Source organism: Ursus arctos, unplaced genomic scaffold (assembly GCF_023065955.2).
Source record: "Ursus arctos isolate Adak ecotype North America unplaced genomic scaffold, UrsArc2.0 scaffold_29, whole genome shotgun sequence".
In the NCBI taxonomy this organism is placed as follows: Eukaryota; Metazoa; Chordata; class Mammalia; order Carnivora; family Ursidae; genus Ursus; species Ursus arctos.
The window spans coordinates 31,811,938-31,832,345 of NW_026622974.1; the positions used below are offsets into that span (position 1 = coordinate 31,811,938).

At 32.7% G+C, this 20,408-nt stretch overlaps 1 protein-coding gene across 3 annotated transcripts in view; it reads right to left on the reverse strand.

Moving 5' to 3' along the window:
• PHIP (pleckstrin homology domain interacting protein) overlaps positions 1-20,408 on the reverse strand; it is a 132,982-nt gene that overhangs the window by 58,090 nt on the left and 54,484 nt on the right. For all 3 annotated transcript variants that reach the window (XM_026507034.4, XM_048219580.2, XM_026507033.4), the window contains exons 11-17: positions 19,453-19,553; positions 19,321-19,361; positions 18,469-18,567; positions 17,499-17,652; positions 16,938-17,072; positions 4,447-4,575; positions 3,042-3,267 (exon numbers count right to left, since the gene is read on the reverse strand). In XM_026507034.4, the coding sequence (XP_026362819.1) occupies positions 3,042-3,267; positions 4,447-4,575; positions 16,938-17,072; positions 17,499-17,652; positions 18,469-18,567; positions 19,321-19,361; positions 19,453-19,553 (885 nt within the window). The remainder of the gene's footprint in view (positions 1-3,041; positions 3,268-4,446; positions 4,576-16,937; positions 17,073-17,498; positions 17,653-18,468; positions 18,568-19,320; positions 19,362-19,452; positions 19,554-20,408) is intronic.

Consider the following 20,408-nt stretch of genomic DNA (forward strand, 5'->3'; position numbering starts at 1 on the left):
GAAAAAGAACACTCCAGATAAAAAGCAAGAGTTGGAACAAAGCCTCTGAGGTAGGGAGTAACTTGGTATGTTTTAACCCACCCTAATTTTCAAGCATCAACTTTCACCTGTACCAGTCATACTGGACTACTTGACTCTTCTGCTCTAACAGGATAAACACCTTAATGCTTTGGAGCTTTTAACCACAATATTCCCAATTCAAGTATAAACGTGATAAACACTAACTTATCCTTCAAGCACCAGCTAAAACGGCATCTCTCTGATATTTCCTCTGTGAAATCTTTCCAGACTACCTGTGAAAGAATTAGCTGCTATCCTCTTTCATTTCCTCAAACAATATATATGTCTTAGTACTCAGCCCAATATAAAAAGGAAGCCTGCTAGTTAGTTCTGCAAAAGCATGGATTGCCTATTTAATATTCTAATTCTAAATCAAGCACGACGGTAGGCATATAAAAATGTTCAATCCTGCTGAATGAATTAAAAAAATGTGTGTTAGTAGATACATGAAAGCACTGCCATAACAGAAGGGAGCAATTAATAGCAGGTGTGTGGGTACATAAGAAATGATGTGATGAGATCAGACTTTTAGAGTGGGCTGGGAAGAGAAGATACAAAGCGCATTCTGAAACAAAGTATTAATATAGCAAGGAAGATATAAGGAAAGGGAAAATTACATGTATTAATCACATAATGTTATTTCATTTTATAAGAGAAAACTAAAATTCAATAGGATAAAGTAAGTTCTCCAAGGTCATAAACCTAAAAAGTGGTAAAGTAGAGTAAAAGTTAAAATGCCTGTGGATGCTTCTTTCCTGTTATGATGCTGGGAAAACATCTCTCATTTGAACATCAAGGAGTAATCTGATATAGCTCCAGTTGTAACTGAAGAAGCATACCTAAAGTGTATTACTCAAATATACATTTCACAGTGTAAATATAACAAAATTTCGTTCAAGCCCATTTACCATTACAATACCCATCATCTATTTTTACCTAATTCTAAGAGATTTCCCAAAACAAATTTTATCATAGATCTAGATTTACAAAAATAGTTACAAACGATTCTAAAGATTTTTTCAAAAAGTATCTTTCTTCTGTCCTATGTTGTACTTGGTTAATTCAAAAATAATGAAAGACATGATGTTTTACCCTGAATTCTGTGACCTAGAACACTTACAAATTCTATGACTCACTTTGAAGCTATAATTATTGCTATGGGTTCTCTTGTGGTCCTGTACTAATAATAACTGGTGTCTAATTCATTTTCAAGATAAGATACACTTTTTTACAACAAGGGCAGCTTAGTACGGAAGAAAGAACAATGGACTAAGAGCTGCATACTCTGAGTCCCTGTGGTTCTATACACTTTAACTTAAAACAAGACATATGTTGTTAAATTTTCATTTTCTCAACTTATAGAATAAGGATACCATAAGGATTAAATGAGATATTATTTATAAAAGTCCTATACAAATGGTTAAAAGGAGGAAAAAGGTAATAGCCACAATAATTAAGTAGCACTGATATTTTAACGAACGAGTCCTTTCCCTATTTCCCTGTGCCTGAAATCCTAGCCTAGGTACCTATTTTGAGACCTGGGCAAGATCCGATTCTTGCCAATTCCCCAAGAGTCTGAAGACATTTATCTTAATTTCAGTCCTATGATCAAGACTTCACTTAATAATTGAGACTTCTCTAATCTGAATACCTGCCTAGACTTCTTGAATACTACCTATTCTTAGATCGAGTTCATGCTATGTCCATGTATGAGACATTTTAGTTTCATACTCCAGACATTCAGGTCTGCTGGACTGTACTACTCTCTGTAAGTAGCAGCAGAAACTATTCTTCTAATGCTTCCCTTCACCCTCCATCCTGAGTGGGCATGGCCACCTTCAAGAGCAGCACTTCCTATCCAATATGTTCATCTTCATTGCAATTTCATGCCCAATCCTTAAAGGAAAATAAGAGATGGGTCCTCTGTAATGCAGTGAGACTGGTTTTTCTGCAGAGCTTACAGAATCTAAATTCATTATTTAAAAGTTACTCACTATATATTACATCCCTTATGTCTCCTTCACATCTACTTAGACATTTTGACCATTATAACAGTGTTCGGAACTTAAAATGATTTCATAAATTTTTCTCTTTTTAAAAAGATCTATTTATTTACTTATTAGAGAGAGAGAGAGAGAATGAGAGCACAAGCAGGGACAGGCAGAGGGAGAAGGAGAAAGAATCTGAAGCAGACTCCGCACTGAGGGCGGAGCCAGACTCGGGGCTCCATCACTTGACTGTGAGATCATGACCTGAGGTGAAACCAAGAGTTGGATGCTTAATCGACTGAACCACCCAGGCGCCCCTTAATGAATTTTTCTAGTCTAAAATATAACAAAGATTCATAAACTACAAAACTGGTTTAACCTTCTAATGGTTTCTATCACTTTTACTTAATAAATCAGCACTACATCTCTGTCAAAAGGGAAGGTCTGCAGACCTTGTCTCTATTTCAACTTCCTTTTAATTCTTCAACTAATTTGACTTTCATCCTTCATTACTTCACTAGAACAGCTCTCAACACTTTCATTCCTATCTTATTTAAAATTTTTAAAAGTTGATCACTTCTTAAAACAATCTTCAATATGAATAGGCTATCTAGTCTTACTCACTTTCACATCATACTATTATTCCGTTTAATAACATTTATCACAAGTTTTAACTGTTTATAACTGTGTTTATTAATCTTATCCCATGAGAAAAAGGATTGTGTCTGATCTAATTCACTACTGAATACCAGTTTAGCAGGTGTCCCAGAGAGGATAAATAAATAAATGACCAAGATTATTGCTTTAACTCTCCGATGTTTTTTAATTATCTTATAGTACGTACTTCAGCATTGTTTAAAGGACTTCAGAGAAATTTTTAAAAATAATTTTACTTTTCATTTGTTCAAAACAATAACAAAGCTTTATCCAATCAGCAATTTTATAAGACATTAGAAATGGAAAATTTGGTTGTCTAGGAAAATGAGCATATACCTGAGGAAGTTACTCCCATCTGAGGGATGAGTTGCTCCTCCCTGCAATTTTCACGACCAGGAACTAATCTCTGATATCTTGATGGATGAGGATTACCATCAACATCAACCAAAAAAGGGGGAGGCATGAGATGAGGTGCTTGCTGAGTCTGTTCATCTAAGACAAAGTTGTTGGCATCACGAATAAGGGGCCGATAATCACTATGAAAGAACATCTGATCTGCTATCTGTAAAAAGAAAGGTCCATAAAAGATTGGAAAAATAAAAATTTATCATTATAAACTTCTAATGGAAGGCAATGTCTTAATGTAAATCATGGTATTAAGCATCAATACAAAAGAATATTATTTTCTTCAGTTAATGGTAAGTAAGTCTTTACTATACTCCTACATTAAATTTTATGATCAGAAAAGCAGCTGCTTTGAATTTTCTCTGCAACAAGGAAAAGATTGTATACATAAAACACTATCATGATAATTAAAGTTGTATAATTTCAAATTAAATGGTAAAATCAAATCTTGGCATAAATCATTCAGCAGTACTACTACTTTCACAGAGCTACCATGCATTATCTTATTTTTTAAACTATTAAACATAGTAATTACCTGTTTTAGCATTTTGCAAAGGGAAATCACTCAATGAATTTATTCTTTGAATTAAACTCTAATGAAAATCACTTATACAATTTAAGAAAACCCTTAAGAATACAGTAAATATTGACTTATATATTAACATAAAAATCAACATGGCATGATTTTCCAAGAGCCGATAAGCATTTTCTCTGAAGTTTTTGAAATAACACAAAATTCTTAATATGAACTCATGCCTGACACATCTGTAACTTCAAAATTTTATTGGTTTATTTGGAATTTCTTAAACTATGAACTATTCAATTTTTAGGTCTTTTAGTCACTAAAATAAGCTCTTTAGAATTTAAAAATATTAGCTACCATCAGTAGGCCATATATTTTTTAGAACCTCATGAAAGCCACAGATTTATACCCCAGCTAAATGCACTTTATCCATATAAATAAAACATTTTACATAATTTCAGAGCCTCTCTATGGACAACCTCTCCCACACCTGGCACTGGAATTAAAATCTAGATTGCTCTAGCAAGGTATATAAAGTTATTCCTTCTGAAATGTAAAGATGATTAAATAAGATCTAATTATTATCTAATGTCTATTACAGAGAATAGGAATTTAACAACTGCTGTGTTCACCCTCCTCTCTAAAACTTAAGTCTCTAAAATACTTAAAATATGATTGATTCTTCAAGCTTGAGACTAAAAGCATAAACGATGCTCACCCACCCCTGAAGAAATACAACCCCTAACCATCCATGGATTTAAAACAAAAAAACCAGGGGAAAAAAAAAAAAGACAAAGAATCATCATACGCTACCTTGTCGTATTTACTGCTGGAGCCAAAGCCAAAAATTAGAAGATGTCCATGAGAGTCTGTGCATGCAAAATGCTGACCATCAGGAGAGCATTTGCAGTCAAACACTGCACCATGTCCTTGGCCTTCAATCTGAAATATATTTAACCAACAATCAGAAAGTTGCCATTAAAATATAAAGAACTGGTCACTACTGTTACTAATATTTTATGATAAAAGAGATGTAGAAGTATATACATCCCAATGAAGATTAAGTATAACAGAGTACAGTAACAAAATTTGTGAATATTCATGAAAAGTGCCAGATTAATAGCCTTGAAAAACAAAGTGTTCTCTTTATGCACACACAGACCAGACACAATTCAGGAAATAAGACATCAATTTCCCCCACCCATAGAATTCTGCTTCATGTCTTTAAGCCACATTTACAATGTAATTGCACCTTACATTCCATCTTTTCTGCATTTAATCAAGCCCTTTCAGCAAAGGCTGACAATGTGTCGTAACTGTAGCGATTTTTTTTGTTAACTCTTGGAAGTAGTAGCCAGAGATCATTGCTCACAAGACACTAAATTTTTTTCTTTTTGGTAATAAATTCCCTTGATGGTCTGACTCATCTTTTAAATGGTGAATTTCAAAGGTTAAAGAAAAGGTTTTTTTTACCTGATAATTGTTTTCTGTTTTCCAGTTCCATTAATCCAGAACGAATGGGTTTCTCCCTGCAACCTGTCAATCAAACAGAGGTGGCCAATCACCACTCTGAATTTTTTTTGCTCTCAGTGCTTCTTCAGACTATGTTCCAGTTGAAACTTCTTTAGCAGTGTTCTGAAAGAGGTAAAAGTTCTAGCCTATCTAAAGCACATCTAGGGACTGAATTTCAGAAAACAACTAAAATAGGGAGTTGACTCCCTAACAAATAACAACTAAGGATGATTTTCAACAAATGCGATTGGATTTCTGGATTAGCAGAATCGGAACACACACACATTATCAGGTAAGAAATACCTCCTCTCTGTTCCGGTATCCACTGATCTAGAACAATTGAATTTTACTAGCAATATCCCAATATTCCAGGAAATACTTAGAAAAGAGAGAAGTGGTAATTTTCTTTCTTTAGTGTTAAAAAATATGGCATAGGGAGGGATGTGCAGTTCACCAAATATGGAAATGAAATTAAAATTTAGAAGAATAGTTGATTTCTCAAGGAAAGTTTGTGTTTTGGTCAAAAGAGAAATATCACTCTAAAAGAAAGGGCTCTGCCTAAGAAGTTAATGTATTATCACAAATGGGATTGACTCAAAAAGAAAACTAGTTTCTCTTTAGCTTGTTGAAAAGAAGGAAAGAGTACACTGGTGTTTATTAATGTATTCTGGATAGTGATAATAATGGAAAAGAAAGAAGAATAACTTTCCTTAAAATTAATCGTATGAAAGAAAATCGGTAAACTTATCTAATGACTAATACACTTAAAGATTTACCATACAAGCAAGAAAAAGAATCATAAGTGAAACAGGATCATTTCTTGGTTGTGAAGAAAGTTGGAGGAAAAGACAGACTAAGGGAACTGATTCCAAGTCTAGTTTAAAACTATTCAAAAATGAGAAAGAACAGAACTATTTCTCCAAATCAGCATATGAGCATTAATAAATATATATATCTCAGTATTTGCCAAAAATGAGAGACTACAAATGCAGAAATGTCAGGATTCAGGTCTCTTTTTCAATGTTTTCTAGGCAAAATAAAAAGTTACATGAACTGTTATTAATAAGTCTCCACTTGAAAAAAGTTTTATCTCTAGATAGAACTTTACATCAAAAATTCAAGACAAGAATTCAAATCGCCTTGGTTATGTGCTGTTTTTATTTATCTCAATTCAAAATTTCACAAAATTTCACAAAAGATGAAAAACAAAAAAGCAACAACTTATAAATCTACTCTAATAAATGCTTCCAGAAATGTAATACTACTATGTTTACAATTCTAAGTACACAGAACGGAGGAAGAGATCTGAAAGAAGTCTAACACAGCAATGACAAAGGATATTTGATAGATGTTCACAAGCATGGTATCCTTCACATGTTGTTTAAGCAACCTTGCTCTACACTGTTTCCTTTTTTGTGTGGGGCAGGTTATATGAGGATTAATCAACCCTATTTCTATGCTATCTACCAATGTTGCCAAATTTGCAGTTAGATGTCTAAAAGAATACTTTGGAGATGTGGAACTTACAAAACTCTAACAAAGCAAAGAAAAAATATCAATCCTATTGAAGATCACTGTGTTTCCGATATAACACATGACATTTGAATATGGCATCAATTTCCCTGGTATAAGGCATTCGTGTAATTTTGAAGCGACTTTTATATAGACAAAATAAAAGTTTATTTCCACAACATCAGAAAAAAGTAAAAGCACTTAACTTGGTTTAACCATTATTCATTAAAGGAGGCACTGAAAGAATCTACTCATGAATCAATCAGAAAAGCTGTCTATAATCTTATTAATTAAAATGTCAGATTTATCTTTAGTAATGGCTCCTCCGATAATAAACATAACCACAAAATGCAGGCTGGCCTTTCCAGCTGATACGAAGAAGGAAAATATTTTACTTCCCCTATATAACTATATATACTGTAACTGTTTTTATAATTATGCTGTGATTAAAGCAAGTCAACCAAAAAAGACAGTTAAGTCTTTCTTTCTTTTTTTTTTTTTTTTAAAGATTTTATTTATTTACTTAGAGAGAGAAAGAGACAGCCAGCGAGAGAGGGAACACAGGCAGGGGGAGTGGGAGAGGAAGAAGTAGGCTCCCAGCGGAGGAGCCTGATGTGGGGCTCGATCCCAGGACTCTGGGATCACTCCCTGAGCCGAAGGTAGACGCTTAACGACTGAGCCACCCAGGCACCCCAACAGTTAAGTATGTCTCTCTAAAAATGATTTCACCTTCTTAAATCAGGCTTAAAGTATATAGAAGAATTCCCAAAGAAAAAAATTTAATAACGAAGGCACTATTTGAATATTCATGTATAACTAGAAAACAATGAAGCTTATATTAAAAAACCGAAAGGATGGAAGGGGGCCTGGGTGGCTCAGTCTTTTAAGTGTCCCACTCTTGGTTTTGGCTCAGGTCATGATCTCAGGGTCCTAAGATCGAGCCATGAGTCCGGCTCCACCCTCGGCATGGAGTCTGCTTGTCCCTCTCCCTCAGCTCCTCCTCCAGCTCTCTCACTGTCTGTCGAATAAATGAAATCTTAAAAAAAAGAAAAAACCCAGAAGGATGAAATCTCTTCTCTATCCATATTAAAGTTATATGGGCCTATCATAAAATTAAATGTACAGCTTAACCCAAGAATAAATCAACATAAAATTTAATATTGTATATAACTTATGCCAGTATTTAATGTATGCTGTAGAAAATTAAAAAAAAGAAACAATAATAATGACAAATTTTCCAAGTGAATTTTAGATAAACTACCTCTCATAAAATCAATCATGTTTAAGAAACATTTGGGACATATGTAAATACAGACCACACAATAAAATTCATACACATTAAATCACAATAAGGAAAGCTGAGAAAATCCAGGCCGTGGTATTTACCAATAAGTGCAAAAATTTCAAAACAGAATAGGAGTTAAGAAATCTATTCAGCAATTATGATACAGAAGTTATTTTTATTTTTAAAGCAAGAGATGAATGGATTAGACGAATTAAAATAATAATTCCTCAATAGGAAAACTCTCATACTGACTAAAGAATTCTAGAAATATTTCCAAGAAATGAGTAGTACAGTCTTATTAATTTAGAGGTTTATAATGAATTTGAAAAAATACAGAAACTTAGGAGTTAAGAGCTTTGATGATAACATCATATTTAATCAAGTATGCTAGTACCTTTTTCAAGGCAGAATACTAACCAAACTTCTAATGTAATTTCTGTGAAGTAGAAAGATGAATAATTAAAGATGAATAACTAAATGAGGCCTAAGACCCAAGAGACTTTTCTGGTAATGGGCAAATCACCTACTCTCTCTGTGAAATGACAGAGATAATTTAAATGATCATCAGATGCCTCCTACCTAGTTCTAAAATTCTAACATTTGATATTCAAGAAGACTTTTTGGAAGAATTAGACAAATCTGGAAATAAGGTATGCTAAAAGTACTAGAATGCATGCTAAAAGTACTAGAAAGCACACTAAAATGACAGGGTCTAAATTACATCAATCATGAGGATCATACATACAGGTGAATAAGAGAGTATGTAGTCCCAGAGAAACTCAACACAAATCAGGAACATGGGCTATCTTAAGCACAATCATCCTGTTAAGGAATTAGTCCATGTCTATGACCAGGGTCAATTTTTTGGTCTCACTTTTTTTTTTTTTTTTTAAAGATTTTATTTGAGAGAGAGAGAGAGAGAGAATGACCAGGGTGGGGGGTGGTGGGGCAGAGGGAGAAGCAGACTCCCCACTGAGCAAGGAGCCCAATGCAGGCCTGATCTCAGGACCCTGGGATCATGACCTGAGTGGAAGGCAGTGCTTAGCTACCCAGGCGCCCCAACAGTGGTATATTTTTAAAAATGAATAAGACTGGGGCACCTGGGTGGCTCAGTTCGTTAAGCATACAACTTTTGGTTTTGGCTCAGGTCCTGGTCTCAGGGTCCTGAAATTGAGCCCCACCTCGGGCTCTGCGCTCTGCAGGGAGTCTGAGGCTCTCACTCTCTCTCTCTCTGCCCCTCCCCCGACTAGCACAGGCACACCACGCACTCTCTAATAAAATCTTAAAAAAATAAAAATATACCACTGTTTGGAAGGTGGCATCTTACCTAGAATATACTCCATAATTCAAAATTATGAACCTTTTACTTTTTAGTTTTTTAAAGATTTTATTTGAAGGAAAGCACAGAGGGAGAGGGAGAAGCAGACTCCCTGCTGAGCAGAGAGCCCGATGTGGGTGTGGGACTCGTTCCCAGTACCCTGAGCTGAAGGTAGGTGATTAACCGACTTAGCCACCCAGGTACCCAAAATTATGAAATCTTTTAAGTACCCTAATGATTCTGTGATATAGATTCATATCCCAAGACTAATAAAACAGCTGGGAAATGGAATTTATGCTAAGAATCATCCTTACAAAATCCTTATGTATAAATAACTTTTAAAGTTTATCTACCTGGGGAGAAATAAACTTAATTAAGAAAGCACACTAGATACTGAAGACAGACACTGTCATACATATAACTAAATTATGCTTTCGCCACTTTTTAATCATTATGACAGTTACAGTGTAAACGAAAATATATCTTAAGGGAAGTTATCCACACTCTCATAGTGTGGGTGTCATCAAATTACTTTAAAAGACCATTAGTAAATGAATGCTTCCATTAATACTGAAGACTCTTTTTAATTTATAGTTAACATTATTACATATGAATTAAAGATAGCAATTTAAGTAGTGCCAAGACAAGTAAATTTGTGTAAAAAAGGAAACTGCTGTAACTGGCTTGATAGAGCCAATGAATACATAAAAGTGATTTTAAAGAATCAGCTCTAATTTTCATCAAAAGAACATTTATTATCAAAATAAATAACTCATCTTCAAAGTTAACGGCATTCTGTTTACCCATATTCTAATCTCACTGAGGGCTGCAATATTATTAATTAGTCCTCCTTTTACCTATTCTCCTCCTTTGTTCTCTGACATGGTACTAGCATGGGACCTTTCTAACATATTCTCTAGCGATTTGATCTCGTATTTGCTAAATATGACTACTTGTAAAAGCTTAGTTTTAAGCCCTCCATACTGCTCTATCTCCATGAGGTGAACAGCACTCTACATGGAAGACTTCAACATCTCTTTCCACTCCTAGCCCCTCTAAGTATTCTATCTCCAAGTGTTGCCTGGCCATTTCTGCACAGGTCGTCCAACACTACATCACAATGAACACATAAAGATGAATTTAAAAAATCAATTTTTCTTCACATCATTCATATTTCTGTTATTTTAATATAATACTATTCACACATTAATCATTTTAATCTCCATTATTAAATCTTCTGTTATTATCCAGCCCTAATCCTTCTATCAGTCACAAAATACCAAGTCCTATACACATATATTTTTCTTTCACAAATTTCCTACCACCTAACCCCTATAAATTTTCATTGTGATTTCACTGATAAAAGTAGTTATTCCCCAACCTATTCAAGTTTGTACCTGAACTTCTACTGCTGGCAATCAAATTTATTCCCTTGTTTCTAAAATATAAATATAATTTACCAAAAATCCCACTATGTTAACTATTCTTTACACTAACAAGATAACGAGGCCATCAACAATCCACCTCAAATTATGCTTTTCATCTTATCACCCACTTTTCAAAATCTATTCCAGATAAACATTCTAAATTACTCTGCACACATCTTAACATTTCTTACTTTCTTATTTACAATATTCCTCTTATTTATAAAATTAGGTAGCTTCCTTCCTTACTCAGTTTTTATTTTTCAAGACACAACTTTAGTTCTTCCTCCTCGACAAAACTTTTTCTGACCATCCACCCTGAAGAAGATCTCTCCATCTTCAGATATAGCAATTATCTATTATCATATGCCATGCTAACACTGCTGGCTAAAAACAAGGATCATCCCTTACTCTTCCTTGTGGTCCCCATGTTTGTCCTTATGCACAAAACAAACACCCAAATATTTGTTAATCGAAGTGTCTTTCACCTGTAAAAAAAAAAATGTTTACATTCTGTAGAATTGTACAAACTTCTTCCCTGTATAACTATTAAACCTCAAACACCCTTGTGATAGTAACTCATAGACCATGTCAAAGAATTACATAAAGTAATTCACTAAATATAATACAGGATGACAAGATACAGAGACAAACTCACATTCATGGCAACAAATTTTAAGATATGTTTTTGATACCAAAGATGAGAAAGAGACAGAATCTAAAGAACCCCAGAAATCTGAAAGAAAGTGACAATAACTACAGTTCATACTCAGAAGATTGAAGGTAATTCCTTACCCAGAGAGGATGAAACAAGGACTGGAAGCACCAAATAATCCTTTTAACATAGAGTGCAGATATATGGCATCTTGTTAGATGATGAGATAGGTAATGAAAGAGATGGAAGGATGAAAGCAAAAAAGGAAGAAGAGAAGAGAAGGAGAGAAAGAGAGAAAGATTTATCTTGAAATCTTGATTCACAAGAGAACATGATATGAGATTACCTATTTTGAGCTTCTCTTTCTGCCTTTCCTAGATATATGCAGCTACAATTGTCTAAAACTAAATTAGAGGTCACACTGAGAACATATTGTCAGAAGTATGCATGTGCAAAAATTCTGAGTGGTGGATTGGCAGCCTCTGCTTGTTTGGAACGTTGCAAGGAGAAATATATTGTTCTGGATTAGTGGACACTGGAACATTTTTTAAAAATCTCAAGTAAAAGAAAGGTTAATTATAAAAATAAGGAAAATTTTAATTAAATAAATAAAAATTGTTATTTAGAATTTATTCATGAAACAACAAAAGTAAAGCAAAACTCAAATTCAGTAAAATTGCTTTCTAGGAGACATTGTACTCTTCAATTAAAATCAAAACCAGACAAGGGGCAACAAACTACAGCTTTGAGTAACATGACAGAAACAGAAAGATGGAAAGAGAGGGAGTTATAAACATAGCCAGAAAAACAGATACAAAGAAAAGAAACGGAACAGGAAAGGTAAAGCAAAAGCGCCAGAAACATGAGGAAAGCAACTAATATGGGGTCTACAAATCCCACTCCAAACATCTTTTACATACTATCTAATATCAAATGGCCTAGTAACTAAGAAATTTAAAAGTCTCTTTTCAAAATTAACTTTTTATTCATTCAAACTTATAGTTAAAACTTACCTATCCTGTGTTAATTTAAGGGAAAAAGGGCTATAAAATAACTTTGCATTTAGGAACATTTATGGTTATATTTAAATTCTCAAACTTGCCTACCTCTTTCAGGGAATTCGAATATTACAAAATCCTTCAAATTCAGTTCAGAGAGTTTGCATACATTTTCAAATTATTTCTGGGAATAATTTATCTGACTTTTAACATTTCATTGAAGTTTCAGAGCCTTTAAACTAGCGTTTAGAACAACTCTCATCAATACAAAGCTGTAGTAGGCTTGTTAAACTGTATTTGAATAGTCTGGAATATTCTTAATATATACTAGTTTCAACAAAATATCTAAATATACTTTTATCTTGAATATTTAAGTTATATAAGGACTTTTCAGCTATAACATAAATAAATGACATAGTTTTTACAGGAATGTTGATAAGTAAAGCTTAAGGGCTAGAATTTATAAATATGTTTTAAAAATAATAAAGTTATCTTATAATTTTCTCTACAATATTCTCTTTAGTTTCATTCTCTGGTTCATAAAAAAAAAAAAAAAAAAAAAGAAAGGTTCAAGGTTTCTACCTTATACATTTTTCCAGCAAATGCTATTAAAAGTTTAAGATTGTTTTATTTTTAAAGATGAAACAATGGTGGGGAGGGTGCAAGGAACATATATTCTCTATTCCACTTTATGCTCTGTGTTGTATCATTTCACTTGTCATATAATATAGTTCTTGTATATAACAAAAGCAAACCCAACACCCACCCCCTCAACTGCTTTTATCATTCAGATCCTCTATTAAGAGGAAATATAGCAGTAAAGATAAGCAAAGTAACTCCATCACTTTTTCTAGATGATACTACTAGCAAGTTGAGAATAGATTTATTAGATTTTGAAATGAAATAAATTAGGGGATTATATAAGCAAAGAAGGAATTAAATCTTTATTGCAATTCTTAATCACAAACCTTGTTTACATATTTAGGTGCTCCTAAAATAAAGTGTCAGATTTTTAAAAGTATAAGTCAAGGTTTGATACAGGAAAAAAAGAATTTGAATATTTACCAGAATGATGAGTACCAGTACAATATTAATATATCAATGTATCATATTTTAACTTTATTAAATATATCAATAATTTTTAATTAAAATTTATTTTAAAAATTATATATCAAACATGGGCATTTATAAAATTTAACTTTTTACCTGTGAAAGAGCTTTTTGATGATATAGAATGTTTGACAATTTCTAAAATTTAATTTATTTTTGTAATAGGTAAGAATGGTACAGTAATATGCTGATTAACACAAAATAATTATTAGTTACATGATTTTCTTACTTCTTGCAAAGGTATTATGAATTTCAAGTGGAAAATTTAATTATAAAAAGAAAAACCAATAGTAAAGCAGTATTCTCAAAATACACTTGATAACAAGTATATTTTAAAGAATTTATGTATCAAATTTTTGTTATTTTAAAGGCAGTTTACATGCCTACTTTCTGGCTGTAAGTTTGTTTAGTGAGGAATTTATTTATTCACATTATAAGCTTTGATTTTAAAACTCATATGAAATATTACTTAGTCTTAATACTACTTCATCTAAACTTTTACCATTTCTAGTCTAAACAGGGAATATTCCACTAGTTATTTATCCTTAAATCTTCCAAGGCACTATAACTAGTCCCTCTACAGAGCATTCAAAAAATATTTACTAAGCTGAACTTATTGACTACTAGTACAATTTACTATCAAGGTTTGAATTTGTACTTCTTCAACTTCTATGGTATTTTAGTAACTCAAAAAATTACTGGTTTGCTACACAGAGCCAAATAGCTTTAACTACTAAGACCAAAATTCAACATTCAGGAGAGTAGACAGTGAACACAAGCTTCTACTCCCCCATCAAACTGTTTTTATTTTCTTAACAGCAATGCTGGATGCTTTATCTTCCATCTGTCCACAGATAAAACAATGAAATGAACAAAAAAGCAAAGAGCAAAAAGCAGGGCACTTAGATAACTTATAAATTAGAAACAGAAAAAAATCATCAAGCTAAATTATCAGATCAAAAGATCTACTCAGAATTAAAACCATTATAAAAACATTTTTCTCCTGGTGACATACCACTAACTAGGTAGAGTTGGAAGTTAGCTGTACAATGGCCAACCATTAACTAGAGTTAGCAGTAGGAACACAGTAACAATGGACCAAAAAAATATGCGTTTAAACCCCGAGTCCCCCATAATAGCTGTGTGACCTAGGTAAACCTGGGCAAAGCAATTCATTTCTGTATAGTTTCTCCATTCATAAAACCAGCAATAATAAAATCTACCCAGATTATATTACAAAGTTTTCATGAGACCCAAATGAGGTAACACGCAGAAGTATTTTGGAAGTCATTAAAAATCTTGCAAAAAATTAAAAGGAGGACCCTTATTTTAATTAGATAAAGTATAGTTCATTTGCTGGTTTTTTAAAATGCAGGATATATTTTTAATCCATTTTAGTCTATTCTATGGATACCATCCAATTCTACTTATTACATAAAGTTGTTTCTTCTGCCCTCAGAGGCTTTTCTCTTTTTCTTGGAACAGGAAAAATATCTTTACCTAAAACTCTTATTAAAACAATTTTTAAGGCAGTAATGTAACTAATCCCTTAGCTAATTTCAAAGAACATACATATAATATGGCTGACTTCTATTCCTGGGGTATCACGAATTTGTGACTGTCTAAGAGCAAATCACTTCATTCTCAATGTATTCCAATTTCTATAACTAAGGTGGAAAATTAGTGTGATCAACTTACCTGATGAGGAAAAATTCACCTTTGTAGCTTAAAGGTGAAAGCAGTATTCAAGTACGAGAGAAAACTTTCCCTCCACTCTACTAACACACCAATGCCTTTTAAAAATATGAAATTACTAAAAAAAAAAAAGTCACTAATATATGTATAGGCCACAAACTGTTTTCTTTTGAAAACAATAAAGACAAACTGAGAAATAATATTTTTTTAACATAGATGTCCCAAAAGGGAGCAAACCAGAAACACAAGCATTGAAAAAGAAAGAATTCTTTACCAGCATATTTAAGTATTTGCTTTTAAAAAAATCTCCTCTATACACATATCACTAAGGAAATCCATCTGTCACTAAAAAATGTACTCCAAATAATTACATCTTTTTTTTAAAAAATAAGAATTTGACATATCTTTGTATACTAAAGCATCCATAAAGACAGCCAACTTAATTCCTTCGATGATGAAAATTCTATCTTCTTACTCCTCCCTCTAACTGGTCTTATTAATTACTTCTTACTTTGAAGAAGTAACTTTACTATGATTATCAATCAAATATATTATCACTTTAATGAAATTTTTTCATAAACCTCTATTTCACAAATGACACTTCTGAAATTTTTCTTTGGCAAAATAACTGACTACACACACACTGTTAATTGTACTGCTTCATAATTCATTACTAGAGGTTTCTGCAATTGATTTTTTAAAAAAAATCTAAAGATGCTGAAATAGAAATACAAGTTTTTCTTTTTTTATTTTGTTGAAAGGTATCCCTGTTATATAGGAAATAAATTAAAAAATATATGACTGGATAAACAGCAGTATTTGAGGAAAACTTTATGCTTCATATAGTGGTTACAGAAACATGGTAACACTGCATAGTAAGCTGTATGTGATATTTAACCACTGCAATTCCAATACTCAACAAAATATACTAAAAATCTATATAAGAAGAAAAATGTAGAGAGGGAAAGTACTTGAACACAAAGAATATCTAACATACTATAATTTGATAAAAGACAAAGATGCCTTTAATTTTAAAATGGGTGTAGGAGCGCCTGGGTGGCTCAGTCGTTAAACATCTGCCTTCAGCTCAGGTCATGATCCCAGGGTCCTGGGAATGAGCCCCACATCGGGCTCTCTGCTCAGCAGGAAGCCGGCTTCTCCCTCTCCCACTCCCCCTGCTTGTGTTCCCTCTCTCGCTGTCTCTCTGTCAAATAAACAAATAAAATCTTTAAAAAAAATTTTTTAAATGAAAAAATAAAATAAAATGGGTGTATTAGGAGTGGGGGTGTCTGGCTGGCTCAGTTGGAAGAATATGAGACTCTTGATCTCGGGGTCATGAGTTTGAGACCCACATGGCTGTAAAGATTACTTAAATAAATAAAACTTTAAAAATAAATAAATAAAAATGGGTGTACTGGAAATCAAATTCTGTTGTACAAGAGGACTTTTGAAGTACAATAACACAATATAAATATTAAGAATTTCTTCACATGGTTTTCTAAAGTTTTTCCTATCTATATTCTATCTTCATACTTGTGAGTTTCTCAAAGTACCACTGTTAAAACTATTTTAAAAACCAGATTAATTATCAGCAATATAACTGTATTGTAATATGCACAATTTTCTTTCAAATTTAACATCTAAATAAGTGTACAATACAGAACTCTTTCTTGAAACTTAAAGGCAAAATAATGTCTAAATAAACTCCTAAACGGATTTCCTTTGTGATATGCAGAGTACCTGTAAGCAGTCCTCAAATCTTCAACAGTTATAAAATGAAGAGACTGATAATTACCATATTGAAATAAGATCGAATTTTGACTCCTCTTGCCAGATCCCACACTATCACGTTTCCATCGTGACCAGCAGAAAAGAGAACTCTTGGATCGAATGGGTGTGGCTCAAGGACAAACACCTCATCTTCATGACCCTGAAATATTTTTGAAGTGGCAAAGAATTATAAATTTGAAAAAAGGAAACATCAATCAAACATCAATATGGCAACATTTCTAAAATTTGAATTCTAAGACATATTAAAGTGGCAAAAATCTTCAAATTTATCAATGGATAATAATGAAGCTGAGCTAATACCACCAACCAAGGCTTTGCTATCATTTGGTGAAACCTGAGAATAATATTGATGTAGCCCTACATACTAAATAACAGCAAGGATCTAGATTTCCAAGCCAAACTAGTTTAACTACATTTTAAATTATTTCTGATCTCCCACAAAGACCTGTTATCCATCTAGCAAGATTTTTTAGCTAACTTTTTATGAAAGACTTTCTCAATAAAAAATAGTCCATTCTATAATTAGCTTCATTATACCAAATAAAAATGAGTCTTTTTTTCTCACCATCAGGACATGAATTAGTTGACCGGTGTAAGAATTCCAAACTTTCAGAGTCATGTTATTAACTGCAGTTATAACTGTATTGTCATGTCGATCCCAAGCTACCATAGTTACTTTCATTTTTGTGATTTTATCTTCTATTCCTTGAAGGTTTTGGCTGAAAGTGATGGAGGCAGTATTTGTTTACACTGATATTATTTATTAAAATAGTAGTATGACAAAAACCTAAATGTGGTTTTCTTATAAATTGTACTTATATTCATACATGGATAACTATCATTTAATGGTAATTAAGGATAGTTTGAACCAACAAAGAATGAGGGCAAAAGTCACTGCACTGAGTCAGCAAATCCAGGATTTCAGCACTCCTAAGCCCTTAGTAATAGATGATCTTAGGCGTGTTATCAATTAACTCTATCTGGATCCAAGAGTTCTGTGCCATGCTATTCACTCTCCATCTTTTACTGCTTTTGTCATGCCCTGCTAACTGCTTTGCTCTTCCATCCGAGACTACTACACAAAAATACAAATAGAGTTAACTGATTAGAAACTAAAACCAAAATAACAGTTGTAAGGTGAAATATAATTTCTCATGGCTGGAAAAAACCATTAGATATACCATATCATCCCTCAGTGACATACTACATCATCTCCCTTTGACATATGAACAACATAGTACGTCCTACTTTCTGAAGAACACCAGCAAAACTTAAAAGTATTCCTACAGTACTATCATCTCCTTAACAAACTGAACTGAAAAACATCATTAATGCAGATCTTCTCATATTTTTGGCAAAAAATAATTTCAGAAATATCCTTTCCATCTCCAATAGCACTAATTATTATAGAAAAGTAATCATTTTAACATGGATTATGACATGATTTATAGGCTGAGAGTCACATCAACCTACAATACAGCATACATTAAATTATCTACCTTTATCTTCACACTATTTCAAACTTGATCTCTTACCCTGCTGGACGAGTAGCCATATCCAACAAAATGCTCTTCCATTCTCTTCGTTTAAATTGCCAAATACGCGCTGTCCCATCACGACTGCCACTTACAAACCTATGTTAAAGGAAGCCCAACCCCCCCAAAAAACCACATGCATTTAACCAAAATGTGTTTTCCCAGAGATGTTTTTCAAAACACTGAAAGAGAGCATTCATCTTTACTTACATAGCATTCTAATACAATAGAGATTACTCTGTCAGATATTCTCTGTAAAACTAAGAACTTCTGCAACTTTATGGATTTTAAAATTTTATACACATACATTCTAATGTGTTTGGCTAGGTGACTAGGTCTCAAAATAACACTCAACAGCGATTCAAGGCCACTATTTACTACCTTACAAACAGAATCAATATTTTTCAATGGAAAAATACTGATTTTCCTCTCAACTGAAGAACTTGACTTCTTTTACTCAAGGTGCTTATAAATATCTTTCTTTCATTTTAAAATAAGAACCTGGGAAAATTTATACATCATTTAAGCCTATCATCAATACATAGTTCTGCCTCAAATATTACATTATCATACATTCCAAAACTCTTAAAAGCTTCCCTACACTTTGACAAGTACAGAAAATATAAAGGTGGATAAAAATCCCTTTTATTAAAAGTGGCCAAATAAACTAACATTAATACAAAGAAAACAAAGATGTGCTCAGGCTATAGTCAGTTTAGTATAACTCGTTAACACCTTCATATTAGGTAGCTAGCTTTTATATAATTCTAATTAAAATCTGACTACAAGAAATGACTTTATTTGAAAATGTTAAATTGGAATTAAATTTACAAACAAAAATAATTATTTTACCTGTTGCTAGTGTTGGAAAACTGGATACTGTCAACTTTGTCCTATGTACAAGCAGATAAAAAAGAGAATCCTCAATATAACTATTAGACTCATTTAAATTGTTCCAATCTAATTCTTTTTACCAGCACTTACAGTATGAAACTCCAATTCTGATATTTTCTCTGGCTGACCTGATCCAAAAAAATAAACCCGAATAATATGATCTGTGCTTCCTGTGGCCAGAAACATTCCACCTGCGGAATAACAGTGAACATTTATGAGTAAAACGTAATTTCAAAATCTCTGAAAATTAAGTAAAATGCAAGCAACATTACCATGATACACACTCATGATTAACATTTTATTCTAAAACTATTCATATTGATTCTAAGTATATAATACATTTAAACCTGAACTTTATGAACTTATAAGTTTACAAACACAGCTTTAACTAAGATGAATTTTTCAATTTTTCAAAACAGGAGTAAAGATTTCTACTACAAATGACTTCGCTAAGTGATTACATAATTTCATGTTAAAATTAGCAGTCACCCTCCCTAGAAACATGTCTTTTAACTCTGCTTATGTCCTTCTCTTGCCACATGTCCTACCTGTTAAAATCCTATCAAACTTTTAGAGCCCAGTTTCTTCAGTAGGTTGTCTTTGCAACTCTGCAATCCAATGAGCCTATCCTCTGAACTCTTATTAAGATTTTGTCTTGTAGCACATACATTTTACTTTACATTAGTTATTTATATATACAATTTACCCTCTTTCCTTGGAATCAATACTCTCCCACAATGTTGAAAACAGTGCTGTATATAACTGCTTACAGAGTACTCTCAAATCATGGATAGTGCCTATAACTGTGTTATTACCAAAAGGAAAACTGTCTTCATGGCAGTAGCAGTAGAAATCTAGAAGTTAGAAATTAAAAATGTTTGGATATTAATATGGCAAAAAAAGACTTATGTCATTAGTTTGTAATCACCTGTTGAGGTACAACTGCTATCCACAACTATGAATTGAGAAGATTAGTAAAACTGGAGGTAAATATGGAAGGAACTGGTATTAGGAAAATTAGGTATTAAATCTATTGATGTTTAGTT